At 37.7% G+C, this 19411-nt stretch overlaps 1 protein-coding gene across 4 annotated transcripts in view; it reads right to left on the reverse strand.

The window, feature by feature from the left end:
• Positions 1 to 19411, reverse strand: part of LOC120624721 (integrin alpha-PS2) — a 145782-nt gene that overhangs the window by 45352 nt on the left and 81019 nt on the right. For all 4 annotated transcript variants that reach the window (XM_039891408.1, XM_039891406.1, XM_039891407.1 and 1 more), the window contains exon 3: positions 18128 to 18225. In XM_039891408.1, coding sequence (XP_039747342.1) covers positions 18128 to 18225 — 98 coding nt within the window. The remainder of the gene's footprint in view (positions 1 to 18127; positions 18226 to 19411) is intronic.

A 19411-nucleotide genomic window follows, 5' to 3' on the forward strand; every position in this document is an offset into this window, starting at 1 on the left:
CATATCGGATTTGTGTTAAAATAATCAAATAAGAAGCGGTGATAGCCCAGTGGGTAGCACTTCGACTCCACTTTCATGGTGCCGAGTTCGAATTCCAGCGCGCACCTCTAACATTTCTAAGTAATGTGCGTTTTAATTACTAAAATATCACAGTGAAGGAAAACATCGTGAGGAAACCGGCATGCTTCAGAGTTCTTTAATGTTCTCAAAGGCATGTGGAATCAACCAATCCGCACTGGGCCAGCATGTTAGACTACGGCCTTATCCCCTTCTCATTGTTGGAGGAGACCCGTGCCCTGTAGTTGGCCGGTAATGGGTTGATGTGATGATGATAAATTAAATAAGAAGCAGCTTTTCAATAAAAATAGCATAAAATGTTCAGTTTTAACGGTAGGAGAATTATTATGTTTTTAAAAACAGTTAAAATTAACGTGGTCTGCTTGACAGACCGGCAAATAATTAAACGAAGTCGCAGGCAAAGCTAGTCTTACATAATCTTATTTCATATCTAAGCTCACTACCTGTTGTGATTCGACACAACCAGCCCCCTTTAAAGGGCATGTATGTCCCAGTTACTATTTCAAACCCGGCCATATTAGGCCTACTCTGTCATACTCGTAACTGTCCTGAACGGTACCACTCCTTAAAGTGTCTAAAAACTGGGCCGTAAGAAAGTTTTCCTTTCCAGACCTTCCTGTTAACCCTCATTGATAACGGTGTAGCCTGCACAATTAGAACTCGTGCAGAAAAAAGCTGTATGGACCTTTATCTGTTCGAATCAACGAGCTACTAGTCTAGAAGATGACATAGCACTCTTGTTTTAAACTGTGCCTGGTAATGAAGAAATAGTTGTTTCTTTTAAGTTTCCCAATTCTAAGGTTTCGCTACTAACAGATAAGGCCGCCTTTTATATCCTACGTTTATTAAATGTTCGCTTATTTTTTGATGCACTGAACTTGTTGTAGTTATACCAATAACGTTGAAAGTTGAAAATTTAAGCCTAAAATTGGAAGAATGCCGGAGATCCAAATTTGTACTTTAAAATTTGGAATAGAGAGTGCCATAATTTGAACTTTAATAGGTCATGTTTTATAATGTTACAAACTTTTCAAATATTTTGTGTGGAAGCACCATAGCTATTTCCTTTGATATCACTTACACAATTTATGCAAAACTCCAAAAATTTTGTCAACGTTTAATCCGAAAAGATCTATCTATCTTTTACGTGAAATCCTGCCTGACCCTTTGAGCTTCGACCCTTATGTATCTTTTGTACTCGCCCCAAAAAACTCCCTCAGCAGCTTAAATACCGACTGAAGTGGCATGATAATAACCTCAAGTTGTGGACAAAGTAATCCTACAGTCGAGGAGCATGAAAAGGACGATAATACCTCTACTAAAGAAACCCTGTTGCTTTATGAGATGTATAGTAGAGCACACAGTTACATACGTACGCGGAGGTTATCTCGGCTCGGTGTTAACGGACATGTCCTTTTGTGGTCTATGTCAATGCGATGTTTTCAAGTGATAGCGGGGTTTAAAGATAAAAAATGAACTACAAAATGTATGCGAAAATTTGGCGGTTTACCATGAAACACTTCATAACCACCATGAGATAGGAAGATAAGAATAATTACTGGTTTCTTATCTATGAAACTTCTTAATTTTTGCGTTACTGGGGTATTATGCCTACGCCCCGGCAGTTACTCTATTAAATAATTCCTTATACAGTACTAGGTAATCTTTCTAGTGAAGTCGCTATAATGTAAACAAACTGTAACCTTATTTGCGTGTGAGAACAGACACGGATACTAACTGTCCTTTACACACGAACCGGTCCAAAGCGGTGATAGCCTAGTAGTTAGGACTTCGGCCTTCTTTTGGGGGACAGAGTTCGACCCCGAAACTGTAGTGCGTTTGTGCATTTTAAGCAATTCAAGATCAATTATTTTAACTTCGAAGGCAACGATAATTTTAACTTTGACGGCCGATTGGCGCAGTGGGCAGCGACCCTGCTTTCTGAGTCCAAGGCCGTGGGTTCAATTCAATATATTAAAAAAAAAAAACTTATTTTTTTTATGAAAATTAAGCTTAATTTGCTATAATTCGACCCGGGCATGGGTCGAAGGCATGTATATTCATAAAAATGTTCATCATCTTCTACCTATAACAAAAGCTACGTTTACTTTAGGGCTAGATGGCGGTGTGTGTATTGTCGTAGTAGGTATATTTATTTATTTAACTGTAGTGGGTTGTAACCTATTCATACAATGAGCCTAGGAATCGAAACTTAGACTGATATGCATATAAGGTATACCAAATAAAGCACTACGGCACTACAGAAGAAAAGGAGTGTCGACAATATTGCGCCAGCCATTTGTCTAAACATTGAAGGCAGACACCGAATTAGGTCCGAACGCCAAAGGTATACTGAAAGAAATACCGTGACAATGGCGTAGTGCCATTTCCCAGAGACTATCCCTCGGCCATTCAATGGCCGCTGCCCATACACGTAGAACAAAATAGACCAACCTTTGAATACGGTTAAGGCGACGCTGACAAATTGTGTGCACCCTTGTTTTTAACTTTATGTGACGTTGTAATGGAGTGCGATGGGAAGTTGCATGGTTCAATAAGAATAGGTGGTATTGTATTTATTTAAGGCCAGACTAACCTTCTTCATAGCTAGATAGATGATGGAATTGGCCGTTTATGGTTAGTTTACAGCTGGTGAATAGAATGTAACATCGTTTTAATCTTCGGTAAATGTTATAGACCAACAAACGGAGTACCAAGTCTGCTAGTATAGTCGTCGATCACTGACATCATATTTATTTATTTTGTTTTATTTATACTATTTATTTGCACACTAGCAATAGAAAAACAAAGACAGAAGCAGAATACAAAAGGCAGCCATATCACTTAGTAGCGATCTCTGCCAAGCAACCTAAGGATTATAAGAAGGAAGGAAAACAGACAGCAGTTTGGGCATAATTAAAAAAAATAGATACGAATAACTATATACTAATACTTGAATACTTATTATAATTATACTAATATTATAAATACGAAGATGTATTTGTTTGTTTTTCCTTGCTTAACTCCCTACCAAATGAAACTTTGTACACATATTCTTGGAAGTGTTAGTAGTAATATAGGATACTTTTTATCCCGACATTCAGCTCGGTTTGTTTGGGAGAGGGGATGAGTGTTTGACGATTTTACACCATACACCATAACTCCGACAAATTATAACCGATTTAAATAATTATTTTTGTACTATAAAGGTTCTAATATGTGTTTAATTTTGCCCAAACTGCGGTTGGAGATCTGACAGAACTCCTCAGCGGACATTTCCCTCATTTAAGGCTTAGCAGTACTGAATACTTAATTTTTTTTTAGATCTACAGCTAAATTTAATGCCACATCAAAGAACAAAATCAAACGCAGACGAAGTCGCGGGCAACAGCTAGTAAATTATAAAACGTTTATTAATATTAAATAATTTGAAAGTAAATACAAATTCCGTGGTGCCTACACTAGGCAAGCCGGGTGCCTATTCAATTTGTATTTGCTTATTGCACGGGTGCCGTTAATTTTTTTAGTAAGCCTCATTCTTGCGCCTGTCATTACAACGGCAACCACGCTCTTCAGACCGGAACACAGCATTGCAACAATGCTGCTTAGCGGCAGAAATAATAATAGCTCTACTCGTCATCATCATCATCATCACATCAACCCATTGCCGGCCCATTACAGAGCACGGATCTCCTCCCACAATGAGAAGGGGGTTAAGGCCGTAGTACACCACGCTGAACTCCACACACCTTTGAGAACATTATGTAGAACTCTCAGGAATGCAGGTTTCCTCAAGATATTTTCCTTCACCATTGAAGTTAGTGATATTTTAATAACTTAAAACGCACATAACTTATTAAAGTTAGAAGTGCGTGGTGGGATTCGAAATCGGTCCCCCGAAATGGAAGTCGAGTTCCTGCCCAACGCAGTAAGAAACTCTACTACTTTTTCTTTATTAGGACTTCAATCAAATCAATCAAAAATACTTTATTGCACACAAGAAAAAAAAAAGAGACAAAAACAACAAAGGTACAATTAAATTTGTGTAACAAAGGCGGCCTTATCACTTATAGTGATTTCTTCCAGGCAACCATTATGAGGAATTGGCTTACATATGAATCCTTATAGCGGTGCGCAAAACTCTAAAAATATACATACGTGTTAATAATTACAAAAATTACAAAAACAGTACATATATAAAATAAAATAAAATACTATATGGTAAAATAACTAATATTAAAACTATATATAACTATGTTATCGGGACAGAAAGTAAATGTGGAATATAATAATCTAACTTACAGGACTTCTTGTCATTGATCGACTGACATGCAATTGCAATAGCAGACAAAGGTTCAAGTACAGTTAAAATTGCTATATGTACATGGTCCGGGTCGTCTTACATAATCGCCTTGCAAGGGTACAGTTTATGACCGTTTCCGCGGCATCCCCGCCCCCATTCGTTACGTGCGCGCTATCTGTGCGCAATGATCCGCGAGAGGGCGCGGCATTGCTGGCGCAAAACTCACAATTGCTATGGGACAGGCTGACCATAAAATCCTTTCATCCACTTATGTGAAAATAGAGCCACTTTTGTGACACAAACTATTTTTCCGGAATCCGTGATAGCCTGGTGGTTAGATTAAGTAGGCTAGTCTTTGACGATTTATTGGCGTGGTGGAAAGCGACCCTGCTTTTCGAGTCTAACGATGAACATGAATAAATGTTTTTTATATTATTTTTATACATATTCATTTAGTATATATTTATTTGCCTGTATTATCTAACTTGCTTTTACTGTGAAGGTAAGCATCGTGAGAACCTGCATGCCTGATGCCCATTTTCACTAAACCTAGGCATCGCCTAAATCGAATGCCTAATGATTTAGGCGATATCTTTAGAAAAAATACTTTTCACCCGAATACGGACATAAGAGTTGTCCATAATGTTCTCAAAGGCATCTGAAGTCCAACACTTACATTCGACAAAAAAAAAATAGTGTGAGAGTGTTACACTATGGAATAACAATTGTACTTACATTACTAAGAATATTAGTGTAACGGTATTACTGTAACTGTCTTACAGTAACTGTATTACTGTAACTGTCTCACTGTTACTTTATTACTGTAACTGTCTCACTGTAACTGTATTACTGTAACTGTCTTACTGTTACTGTATTACCGTAACTTTATTACTGTAACTGTCTCACTGTAACTGTATTTCTGTAACTGTCTTACTGTTACTGTAACGGTATTAGTATTGTAGCAAGTAATGCACCTGCGAATACGAATTATTAATTTATCTTACTTTCTAAGCACTTGTTAATTCGATATGCAATATTATATCTTGAATTAAACCTCCATGGTAATCTTTGTGATATAACTTCCACCATTATTTAAAAGTTTGCTACATACATAGGAACACGTTAAAGGCAACATTGTAATCCTATTCTATACTATGCTAATATCTAAGAGAGAAACGTTTTCCGGCAAAATAATTGTAGCATTATGAATTATAATTTCTCCGATCTCCCCCGGAGGTAGGAATGGTAATGAAAGATGGTTGGTGCATTCCGCTACATCAGATAGTAGTGACCTTTGGGCAGCTAATTTCCTCTGCGGATGATAACAGCTTACTTTATGCTTCTAACATGATTTATACCGCCTTTATTACCGATTTATTGGCGCCTAACAATCGTTTGTATTATATACCTTGTATTAGTATATGTGTTCACTGTACAATGATTCGATTTAGAATAAATAAAAAAAAAATCGATTTATTATAATCAAATAAGCGAGAAGCGGTGATAGCCCAGTGGGTACGGCTTCGACTTCACTTTCAAGGGACCGAGTTTAAATCCCAGTACCTCTAACTTTTATACGTTACTAGCTGTTGTCCGCGACTTCGTCTGCGTTTGATTTTGTTTTTTGATTCGGCATTAAATTTAGCTGTAGATCTATAAAAAATTAAAGTATTCAGTATCGCTAAGCCTTAAATGAGGGATTTGCCGCTGTCCGCTAAGGAGTTCTGTCCTCTATCTCCAGCCACAGTTTGGGCAAAATTAAGTTAAAACACATATTATAACAATATAGTACAAAAATAATTATTTAAATCGGTTATAATTTGTCGGAGTTATGGTGTAAAATCGTCAAACACTCGTTCCCTCTCCCAAAGAAACTGAACTTAATATCGGGATAAAAAGTATCCTATATTACTTCTAACACTTCCAAGAATATGTGTACAAAGTTTCATGAGGATCGGTTAAGTAGTTTTTGCGTGAAAGCGTAACAAACAAACAAACATACATTGACATTTATAATATTAAGTAGGGATAGGGATAGGGATGTGCGTTTTAAATAATTAAAATATCACTTGCTTCAACGGTGAAGACAACTGAGATCTCCATACTGTTCTCGAAAATGTGTGGAGTCCACCTACCCGCACCGGGCCAGCGTGGTAGACTACCGCCTTAACCCCTCCCAATTGTGGAAGGAGATCCGTACCCTGTAGTGGGCCGGTAATGGACTGATATGATGATGATTTTAAAATAATGTGTGATTTAGTATAATCAAAACAATTACAAATTAGAGTTTTTTGATCATAGGTCCGATTTAGGGATTCCTGTCTAAAAATCTCAAAATAAGCAGTGCTTTCGCGACTCCTCGGACTGAGCGATACGTTGACTTAGTTATTACGAGTACCACTGATAATGAGCATAATATACATTTGATAATAATCGGTAAATCCCTCCAACCTGCAGCGTTAAGTTTAAAAGCTCTGAATCCCTCTGTCCGTTGTTTTGTTATACTTGTCTTTAATTATGTACTTTTTGTGGTGTGCAATAAAAGTATATTCGTTCATTCATTCATTCATCCCTCTGTCCTATGGAAGAACGCATGTGTCCAGGCCTAGAACCTGTGACCTGTATGTAATAAATCCAGTAGTAATCCACTGGGTAGACTGATGCCATTTTGTTTTTGTCTTCAATTGATTGACGCCATTTTGGCACTGCAAGTTTAAGTCAGCTGTCATAAAAATGTCCAATGAAATGAAATTTGAATTCCATTATATATTTCTATTAGGTTCTAAGATAACTATAGAGACAGTCCAGTGTTGATACAGAGGTCAAAGACGAAGATAATTTGATGGTGAAAACTTCCCTATTGTGAGCAATGAGTGATCAAATGAGGTCTTATTCAACAAATTTTGAGTCTGGTTGGTACAAAACTATTAACTAGAATATAGATTTAAACAGAAAAATACAACAGAGTTAAAAAGTTTGTAAACCGCAAAAGGATATCGCCCCAAGACCAACTAAATTGACAGATGAGTTTTGCCATTGCAGAATATAATTGGACATTCGAACAAAGTGAAATGCCTGAGATAGAATAATATGCAAATTCCGTATAGAGGTTAAAGAAGTGGTAACCCTGTGCGCTCATTTATCAACGTTGATGCAAACGCTGTATGCGCCTGCGCACATAATGATTCCTATTGAATATTGATCCTTTATTACATTGTTCTTTTGTTACGCACCTCACAATAATTCGCATTCGTCTGTGGAGTGATTGATGATTAATTGATACTGCAGACAGGAAGTCAGTGTTGATTACCCTGATTAGTTATGTTCTTATAAGGAAATAATGAGATGTATTGGTGATGGCTATTAAGTAATTAAAACGCAATGTTTTAATGTAAGTTACTTAATTAAAAGCAATAAAGATCGTAGAGATATATTTTTTTTCAATTATCAAAAGTTTGCGTTTGAGATTCAAAGTCTTCACATTAAATCAAATCGATCTAGAGACCGATTATTGGCGTGACTGAATTTACCACTCTTATAATGTGGCATACATTATTTTGAAATTTTAGATGGCTAACCTTCAAGTATTGACAATGCTAATCTTATATAAAGCTGAGCGCTATGATCTCAGGAACTATTGGTCCGAATTGATAAATTCTTTCAGTGTTGGATAGCCCATTTATCGAGGAGGGCTATAGGATATATATCATCATCTCATAGGATATATATCATATATAGGATATATATCAACAATAATGATGATATATACAACAATGAAGAATGTTTCAAAATCTTTGTTTCCTTAAGAGAGCTTCCGCTGCGTACGCTGCATAAACAGTTAAAGTTTCGATAAAATCATGTATGACAAAGTTGTTCCCCTTTAAGAGTTCTAAAAAAAATCCGCTAGCATATATCTATATTTTAAGGTTAAACAATTTGATCATAAATTAAAAGGAAATCCACAATCGGTTAAACATAGGAACGAAATAGGATTACAAATTAGAAACATTTTAGGGTCTCAGAGGAGGGTCTGCCGCGGGTGGCGCCGCTAGTTGGGGCGCGGTTGTATGCGAAAAAGTTCCCGTCCCAGCCACCAAGCGATTGGTTGGAACAACGTGAGTCCGACATAACCACTGTGTCTCTCCATGCTTGGTGCGGTAGTATATCCCCACAAAAAAAAAAAAAAGTGTTACCCGCTTTTTATGTATTTATCCCGTTGGAACTATAGCTGGGAACTCTCTTATTTCCCGGGATAAAATGTAGCCTATGTTCTTTTCCATGTCAAAGGCTACATGCATGCCAAATTTCATCCAAAACCGTTTAGCTGTTTTTGCGTGATTGAGTAACAAACATCCACACTTTAACATTTATAATATTACTAGATTAGTAGAATAGTAGAATTAAATTTTAAATAACTATCACTATGATTAAACGAAGTCATTTTAAGAAAAAGGAGGTAATCGTTCATGAATCGTTTTGTTTCTTAATCCTTTACGAGCAATGGTATCTCATTAATATTTTACCGCAACGAATGCTTTCAAGGTCTATAATTAAATAATAGAAATAACAGAATGGTCCCTAATGAATAAGGTCGAAGCACCGCGGGCTAATAGATTTTTTGCTTCACTCTCTCACTGTAACATAATGGTAACATCTTTGATGGTAAAATTACTTCGGCACGCGTGACCAATTTGGGATTATTCTTTCCTTTTAATGAAGAATGGGATTTAAATAGCGTGTTATTAATGATTTTGATTGCAACTTACAGCATTACAATGTTTAACATCGAATAAAATAAAGGAATGGATGTGATAAATAAACATATTTGACGACCTCCTTGGCGCAACGGTGAGCGCTGTGAATTTAAGTACGAGGTCCCGGGTTCGATTCCCGGTAGGGGCAATACCAATGGGGGAATTTATAATTTCTGTAATTTATAATTTCTGGTTTGGTTCGAGGCCGTGGCTAGTTACCACCCTACCGACAAAGAGGTTCCGCTAAGCGATTTAGTGTTCCGGTGCGATGTCGCTTATAAACCGATTGATATGACTACGAACATGTTAGCCCGCTACCATCTTAGACTGCATCAACACATACCACCAGGTGAGAGATCTTGATCTCATCGCTATTCTAAAATAAACAAGAGATCGTAAACATCAACTTTACGAAACCGTATCTAACCGTCTACAAAGGAAGAAATAAGATAAACTAGGCCACCGAAAAAGAACTTTGGCAATCGCTGTTTTATAAGATATGTGAAAAAATGGTGAAACGCGAAAACATCCAAGACATCCACTCCAAAGGTAGACAATAAGAGAGGTCTGCCTTAAAAGGGCACCGTCCAAATCCGACGTGCGTAGCTGTCAACCGCACGCAGCCTTATTAGGTGCGCCGGCATAGCAAGAAGTTAAGAATCCGTCTGACAAATCACCGGACAATTTGTTTGCTTAAATACTTTACCTACGGGATTCCGCCCAAATTGTTTCGCGCCGGGATTAAAATTTTGTACCAACATGCGGCGTTTGTAGACAGGTTTCGTTTCCACCAAAACCTTTTGAGTTCCTTATTCAAATTATATGCCTTTTTAAATACGTGGATTTTAAAGATACTCGTAGGTTTCATAAGCCGCCAGTAGGGTCACTTTTGGGGGGCCGAGTTCGAATCCCAGTACCTCTAACTTTTCTAAGTTATGTGCTTTTTAAATAATTGAAATATAAGTTATATTATAATTACTTAAAACGCACTATTTTAATTCCTTCAACGGTGAAGGAAATCATCATGAGGAACTGCATGCCTGAGAGTTCTATATAATTTTCTGAAAGGTGTGTGGAGTCCACCAATCCGCAATTGGCCAGCGTGGTGGACTACGGCGTTAACGCCTTCTCATTGTGGGAGGAGACCCGTGCTCTGTAGTGGGCCTGTAGTTTGATGATGCTGATGAAATAGAACGTCTTTTATAACCGCTGCTTTTGCGAAGCGAATAAAAGGATATTTCATAGAATTCGTTGCGATTTAAATCGTAATGTAGTATGTTTAACCAAAACTAAATACATATATTTATGTTTGACCCGTACAAAGAAGCTTGCCTTTAAACTAAATGCTGCCTTTCGCCTCATTACGATCATGAGAAAAGGAAAACAATTTTACAAGGAAAAAACCTTAGGTATGTCACTTAAATAAACATCAGCTTGTTTGTTTTTATTCAAAAACGTGAAACGCTGTGATCAAAAGTTTAAAAGGTACTGTTCGCAGTACTTTTTGAACTTTTGATGGCATTTCAAGCAAAATAAAAAGTGCGGTTTTTTTAGTAATTATACAAATTAGGTTTTGAATGTTTTTAAAATTAAATAAACTTTATAAGAACTTTTGAAACGTCAAGTGTGTCTGTTTGTAGTGATTCTACCACGTTTAGTATTTCATTTTAGGCCTACAGAAGATGGTTCATTCATGAGCTTTAGCGAATTAAGTTCGTGGAGTCTCCAAGAACGATATCCATAATATCAAACCATTACCGTCCCGGCCAAGGCACGGGTCCTCCTACAGTGAGAAATGTACAGGTCGTAGCCCACCACACTGGCCCATTGCGGATTGGTGAACTCCACACGACTTTGAGAACGTTATGGTAAAATCTTAGCCATGCAGGTTTGTAACGATCTTTTCCTTTCCCGTTGCAGCAAGTGATATTTTAATTGCTTAATATGCTGGGATTCGAACTAGGCCTTCCCAAAAGTGAAGCTGAAGTCCTTACCATTACGCTATCACCGCTCCACTAAGAACTATAAGCACGATATAAAGGTATAAAATTTACGCCTACAGAAAGTATCGTAAATAAATTCCTAAGTTCTCAGAAAGGCGTCTACCGTGAACTAATCCGCAAGCCGATTCCGATTGCCGGTACAAAGTAAACAATGCGAATAATCGAATATTACTTAGAAGTGGAGGGGTATCGCCGCATCAATCAGCCCAGCCCCATATACAGAACGCCTGGATATATACCTTCGCCATAGATTGGACATTTGCAGAGATAACTTGCCATAGTCATACAAATATATGAAGTTTGATCACAGTAAAAATAAAATATTTTTTTCATAATTTAACTCGTCACTTTATTCTCTTACACTACATTATTTTATATGATATGTAAATTGTTTTTTTAGGAAAATATCCTTAAAAAAGTCCGTCACATTCATTGGCTGCATTTATACACGCATGTGGTGGTGAGTGGCTTGTTTTATTTTTAGTTTGTTCTTATTTATGCTATGACATGATCTGTTTTGTGTGTTAAATAAATAAATTTTTATTTATTTAACACACAAAACAGATTAGTAATATATAGTATAATAGTTAAAAAGTATTTTGTATGTAGGTAGTAATTTTTGTTGCTATTTCGAAGGTCACGGGGTCAAGGTAAATGAAATTAATTCATATCCACCTACCACTATTGGACATTGGTATTTTGCAGGGATTTCCACTCGCTATGGCTTTGTGCCGCTTGTGCCCATCCAGCAAATCTGTGCTACTCGTTCGTCTGTCCACATCTGTTACCTCGTCCGTGTATTTCAAAATTCATCATCATTATTATCAACCCACAGCTGGGGCAAGGAGTTTTACACAAGCGTTAAAGCCGTAGTCCACAGTACGGATTGGCAGACTTCACACTCTGAGAACATTATGGAGAACTCTCAGGCAGGTTATCTCATCAAGATATTTTCCTTCGCCGTTAAAGAAAGTGATATTTAATTTTCTAAAATCGCACATAACTCGAAAAAAGGTTGCCTGCGAGAGATCGCTCTTTAGCGATAAGACCGCCTTTTTGTGGATACATCATAATTCCGGGAAATAAGAGCTGCGTGCCGGGGAATGAACTACGTGTAGGTCCCCCCGAAAACGAGGCTGAAGTCCGACTAGGCTAAACTTCCGGTCTGAAAGGTATTGTGTAATTACAGGCGCTTGAGGCTTAAAACCTACGTCTCAGCACGTGAAAGGATAAAAATGTATCTTCTCCCACAGCTTTATCAACTCTCACAGCATTGGCGCACAAGTGGAAATAATATCCAAATAACTTCTCCCACACCATGTTCCCGTGCTTTAACAGCTGGACACGTTAATTATATCCCCCTGTCAGGGGATATAATCGTGGGGTATTGTTTTGGTCCCCTGCCTGTATTAGCCCTGCAAGTTGATGGACACAGGGCAGCACGTTGCATTTCGTGATCCATGCATCCCTTGTGAAAATTTGCTCTGTTTAAAGACGATTGCTTTCCACCAAATTTATGGTGGGCCTATAGACAATGAGTGCGTAAAAAAATGGTTCTATTAGACTTAGAAAATAATATGTTTCCTTTGTAGTCTATGTCTGTTCTATACTAAGTAAATACGCGTACGCAGCCAGAATCAAACTGCGATATCTTGCGATTTATCACAGGAAATATATTTGCAATTGTAATATCAGCGATACACGTCCAGATAGCAATAGAAAATTACTCTTTTCGAGTAAAACCTTGTGTCAATGCATTTGGCCTTTTAAGGATGAATATAAATTAAACATATACATTTCTTTATGGACATTATATGATAATTGTTTAAAGGATTCCCATTCATGAAATTCCTTTGACGCAGCGCGGCGGCTTATTGTGGCCTTTTACCATGTGTGAAGTCTTGGTTTGATTCCCAGCTGGAGTCAAAATGAAAATTCTAATTCAGATAAGTTATGTCATGTGTCCGCTCATGTTTATATAATATAAAAAGTATAATTTTGTCAGCGACAACAATCCGCTAGTGTGAAGTCAGACGTGCGCGGAGCGACTGTTATGGGACCCAATGCACTTCATGCAATAATGGCTGAATGAGGGTTCTGTACGTTTTCAATTCTATGGGTACGGTATGTCCTAAGGAAAAAGGAATTTTGTGGAGCAATTTGAAATATGTTGGTTCTTCATAACCAAATCAACAGTAAGTGCATATACTCAAAAATAAATGATTCCGTTAAAAATTTCGTAAAGCATCGATAAAGGCCGCAAGACATAAAACATGTCTTCAACAACCGTATTTATTTCAAGTTTATGGTGTTAGTCTGTGTGACCCCATAAAGAGTGGTATAGTGACCTATAAAGTTTATGGGACGACCGGACTGCACCCTTCCTGTTACACCCAACGTCGTGAACTGATTTGAGTAACACATTGCTTTTATAGACAATAGCTTTTTGTATGTCAACTTTTATGTTAAACTGACACAGGTTTATCATAACATTTGAAAACGAACAAATTTAAAAGGGTAGTGTAGTTAGTCTTTGAAGCTTAATATGAGAAGGGTTGAGTATAGATTAATATGCATAATTTGGTGAGAGCAAAATAGGAAACTTCACTTAACAATCGGGGGGCCAAGTTCGAATCACAGAAGCTCTAACTTTTCTAAGTTATGTGCGTTTTAAGTTATTCAAATATCACTTGCTTCAACGGTGAAGGAGAACGTCGTGAGGTAACCTACATGCCTGAGCGTTCAACATGATGTTATAAACGGTGTGTGGAGACCACCAATCCGCACTGGGCCAGCGTGGTGGACTACCGCCTATACCCCTTCTTATTGCGGGAGGAGACCCGTGCTCTGTAGTGGGCTCTGTAATGTGATTTGCAGCCGTAAGCGTAATTGTTTGATGGCATGACATTTTAAAAACGAAGGTTGTCATTTCACCCTACAATTTGTCATGACCATTAATTTTCCCGGCGAAAGGCTTTGATATTTGCAAAGTGGGTCAGTCAAATGACGGTTACGCTTATTTAGGTCGGAAGACCCCATCAATGCTGGCGCTTTAGGTCAGATGAGCCATCAGTGTGGGGTTGGCGCTATTAGGTCACCTGTTTATGACTTGTGGACGGATTAGATATCTGTGCCAAGGGAAATTGAACGTCGTCGCTTCGTTTGTGTTAGTTTGTTCAGCAGTTTATTTTAGACTAGCTGTTGCCCGCAACTTGTTTTTGTTTTCAAATCAGGATTTATAGTTGTGTATTCTTGTTAAAAAAAACGGGTGTAGTTTTTAAATATAACTTTTCCAATTAAGTTTTGTTTAGGTTTTGGTTACAAATCTCACGATGATATAAAAGTATTTTTCTAAAATAAACGTAACCTAAGTTACTCCTCATTACATTGGCTACCTGCCAATAAAAGTCCCGTCAAAATCGATCCAGCCTTTTCAGAGATTAGCCGGAACTAACAGACTAAAATTGTAAAAAAAAAATATTGTGGTGCTGTATATACATTGTACATGTAATAAAAAACGGTTATTTCAATATTACAAATATACACTCCAATTTTATTACATGTATAGATATATTGTTGAAATTCTATGATTGAATTGTGGATTGCGAGCTATGCTATACACCAGGGCTTTATCAAGAAAAATATATTTTTAATAGTTTTGTGCAGCGGTGTCACGTGCTTGTCCCCACTTTGAAAAAATCTTTATGTTTATGTTACTTTATTCTTTACGAAAAATAAAACTACCTACCAACAGCTTAACATGGTTGAAAACCCCACTTTGAACGTTGCACTCAGACACTGAAGCATCCTAAGGATGATGATTCCGTCATCACAAGACTTTTGACATCAGTACTATGGTCAGCATCTACTAAAGGTGATGCGGTACCGTTACTTAAGGTAAGTAAAACATGTTTCGAGTATTCAATGATTGAAGAGAAAGGTTGTGAAAACTCTCGGTACCTACCATGGATGCATTCATTGTCAAGGATTGCCCCTGGTTAGAGTAATCTATCTTTAGTTTCTCTAATTTAAAAAAAAGAATTAAAACAAAGGATTCAGCGTCTTCTGCCTCTACCGTTATAATAAAGTTCAGTTTTTACTCCATCCAAATTTTAAGTTTTCCAATTAACGTAAATGTAAAAGAATGTATTAAGGAAAACTAGTGTCTACGAGTACTACTTGTCAACTGTTACTTAATGGTTATTCATGTGAACTGCTCTTCGCTCAGTTTTTGCGTGTTCCGAGATAACACAGCGAACGCCTTCGGCGAAGCCTCAGCGATGCAGTTTTTGCCCCCCTCGAAGGAGACGGAATTTTTATTTAGGTATGCCGAATTAGTGCAAAAACGGGCTCTCTCAGGCCGCGGCAATTTGTTTAGCGTTTTGTTTTGTTTGCGAACGTGCTCGTGTTCTGAATTTTTGATGGATTCTCCGGCACGTATACAGGTTGTTAGACAATTAGTAATAATATATCGAATATCGTCTTCGTTCATTCTAATAAGTAGTTATTACCGCGACTAGTTACTTCACCTCACAAGCATAACTTCAAGTTATCTTCTTTTTTAAGTATAGACAATAACATTAATATAGATTGTTTTAACTTTCGGTTATTTTTTTCCTTCATTTAACTCCAATGTCCGACAGTTAGCAATGTTGTGTTGCAATACCAACATCTCGTAAGGATAGCATCCTTTAGAGATATTGGTTTTGAACTGATATCGGAGCAATTTTGAACTGGTATTGGAGCGATTTTGGAGGATCTGTAAAGTATTAATAGTCCATACTAGAAATATAAATACGAAAGTGTGAAACAGCTTATAACAATACAGATAGGCATATAGCACTTTTTACCCAAGAAAAGCCTACGATTCCTGTAGGATTTTTACAAAACCAAAAAAACTCAGGTGTAGATACGTCATACGACTTTTTATTGTCGCCGATAAATATTAAAAGCAAAGCAGAATATTAAAAGGGACACTCTGTACAGTTGGGTACAATATCGTTTTAAGAATGTATTGGTTTATAATTGCAAGCCCGATAAGTCGCGACTGGCGCAGCGGCCAGCCGGCAGCCTGCGAGACAAGTGTGTTTTGCTCAATTAGCTACGGAGCTGGTGGTCATTTTAGTTTATTGATTGTTCGCATCGTAATTAAGAGGCTGCTTCTTAGATGGCTTAGTGGCATCCTCGACAACAGATCTCGTGGAACCCGGGTGGGGGGAATAATCATCGTAAAATATTCTGTTACTTGATCAATAACAAAGTAACCCATGTCCTTATCCCATCTTCGTTCCAAATTCTATATGGTCGGTCGGTTGAGCCAAACATAAATGATAAACAGACAGATAGACAAACAAATATGGAGGTTTGAAAGAGAACGTCGGTGTCAGTTTCTATCACTAAAGATCAACTGCGATTGCAAGAATGATTTTGCAGATTTTGTGACCAAATTTTTATTATTTTCAATATCTGACATTCGAGGTGAAAATATCTGCCACCGGCTCCCTTGCTAAATCGGTCGCTTGTAACAAATTGCTCGCGTCCACGCTAAGAGCTCACTTTGTCCGATCTGTAATTGTTATTCGTTTTATTAGGTGCGTATTGTGGCGTGTTTTTGCCGCTTTTTATTGCTTTACATTCCCACGGCTGTGGTATCTAGTAATTTGTCTTTTACCTTATCAGGCAGCTCAGTTTCTTACGGATTTCCAATGGTAATTGAAGATGTTTGTTGTTCGCAAGTTTTTATTACTATAAATTGATACGTATTTTTCTATTTAGAGTTTATACTGTCGTGATTGGTATTCATTCATTCAGTTATATTATTATGAATTAAATTGTATTTTTCTACCGTTGATATTTTAGTTTTAAGTCTTAACGTGAAAATCGTGTGATGTTTCCACTCCATCTTCCTCCTCACCCTCATCATATCAATCAAGATGGATGTCTAGTGCTAGACATTTGCTTTCTGTAGATTTTATAATGGAACAAGGTCAGTCAGGTCAATAGTTGTGTCATATTATCAAAATTAAGCTTAATTTGCTATACTCCGCGAAAAGCAGGAGAATCTGTGTGGTGTTATTTATAATTTTTTCAATCCTTATACTCCACACCAAACAGATCTTCGGCAATATACCCTCAACGCACGTTTCGCTCCGCAGGAGCATCCTTAGGAGATGTTGACTTTACAATGAATAATTGTTAAGACAACAATTATTCATTGTAAAGTCAACATCGGTTTCGGATGCCGAAGATCTGTTTGGTGTGTAGTATAAGGATTGAAGAAATTATAAATTACACCACACAGATTCTCCTACCTTTCGCGGAGTATAGCAAATTAAGCTTAATTTTGATAATATATCATGGATTTCCGCAAAGTAACGCCTGCTTCTATCCAATAATAGTAGTGTCTCCTATTGCGTTCAACTCTTTGAACAAGTGGTAAATTAAATGGTGCCAGGTTGCCGTTCCAGCTTTATCATCATCGTGTCTACCGATAGACGTTTACTGCTGGGCATAGGTCTTCTGTAAAGATGTTTAAATAACACGGTCTTCATCGGCGACCCTTAGACTCATATTATTTCGTCGGTTCACTGGTGAACTAACAACGCTGCGCTGTTGTAAACGACTACTTTTCTAAGCCAAAACATCAAGTAATTACTGGCAACACGCACTATTTAAAAACTTTGATCTACAAATACTTAAATTTGTTTACGAAAAAATATACCGAAGTTTCCGAATGGTTTTCGGCGTTACACAGGGTTGATTTTATATACGTACATACTCGTCTACAACATTCTTGAGATGTCTGAAATATTAAAATAGTGAATTCCAATATGGAGTTATTTTAGGTACGAAAGGCATGTCTCTCAGAAGCCGACAACGCATAAGCGATACTTACGGTCCCCAACTGTTAATGGCGGTGGCAGTCACGTATTATTTGCTCGCACTTTTTGAAAAGAAAATCAGTCAGGATATATGCGTAGGAGACTTACCACAATTGGTCCATTTCTGCCAGTGCTGGTCAAAGTGGCTCCAAACCACTGGTTAGACTTCTGGTCGATCTGTCGGTGAGCAGTGTCCAAGTTATTATCTGCAAAAAAAAAATCATCGTTAACATAAACCTATCCCACAGCTGGGCACGGGCTCCTCTCTTATAAGAAAGAGGAGTTTAAAGCGTAGACCGACCTTCAGGCTGCTTCAATGCGAGTTGGTGGTCTTGTGGTGATGATAACCGAGACCGACTTAGCGGCTGAGCATTGTTCTAAGGAATACCGCACATAGCCTATCTCGGGAATTGTAAGTACTGATAAATTCTAAGCGGAAAACCCCATTATCTACCTACCTAACAAGTTATAGGCCCGACCTGGAATTCGAATTCAGGACCCTCGAGCATGATAACACAGATTGTGCTACATAATTTAATACACATAGGTACAAGTTAGCTTTATGTATAAGCCCTTAAAAGTTACGTTTTTTTGGAGATTATCTTTTTTTAAATGTATCGTATGGAGTAACTACGTACGAGTATATCCTATCGCATATACGCATAGCCCATAACATTCCACTGCTGGGCTAAAGACCCTGCTGCCAGTTCTCCGTTCAGTTACCTTAGTCGCCTCGTACGAAACCCGCGTGAAGTATGTTGTGGGCTCTTTTTAGACGAGAGGACACGTTTGGAACCCTCGTAGCTTTAGGTTTAAGTTGGCGACGTAGTTAACAATATGACCTCACAATAATATTAAAGTTACGCGTCATATTCCCTAAGTAGAGGGGCGAGGATATATATATCCTCAAGTTCCTTCAAATAGGTCCTAGATAAGGAGCTTATACCAATAGGAAGCATGCGTGTCTGTTTTGAACAATAAAGAAAGCCTTTTCAAGCAGTGGCGTTAAAACAAAATAAACCACCACCAGTGTTCTTTTTCCATGACACATACTGTACCCATCAAAGGATACAGCACAACAATTGTATCTTTTTGTTACATATGTTGATAGACGTCTTTATCACTGTTTAATGGTTTCGGACAATAACTTACTCTACCGTTTGCAGGAAACAAAACGAATGATATATTAACTCTACTCGTGACATTTCAGAAGTTGGAGGCAGTGGCGTGCACTTCATACATGCACAAAAGCACTGCATACCCAAATTATTTTATACAACTAGTATTGAAGGGGAAATTTTTCCATTTTATGTCATTTACCTGCTTTATGCATACCCTGGTCGCAAACCCTGTGCACGCCACTGGTTGGAGGTAATACCTTAAGGTCCTGCA

The sequence above is a fragment of the Pararge aegeria genome, chromosome 6 (genome assembly GCF_905163445.1).
Source record: "Pararge aegeria chromosome 6, ilParAegt1.1, whole genome shotgun sequence".
Lineage (NCBI taxonomy): Eukaryota > Metazoa > Arthropoda > Insecta > Lepidoptera > Nymphalidae > Pararge > Pararge aegeria.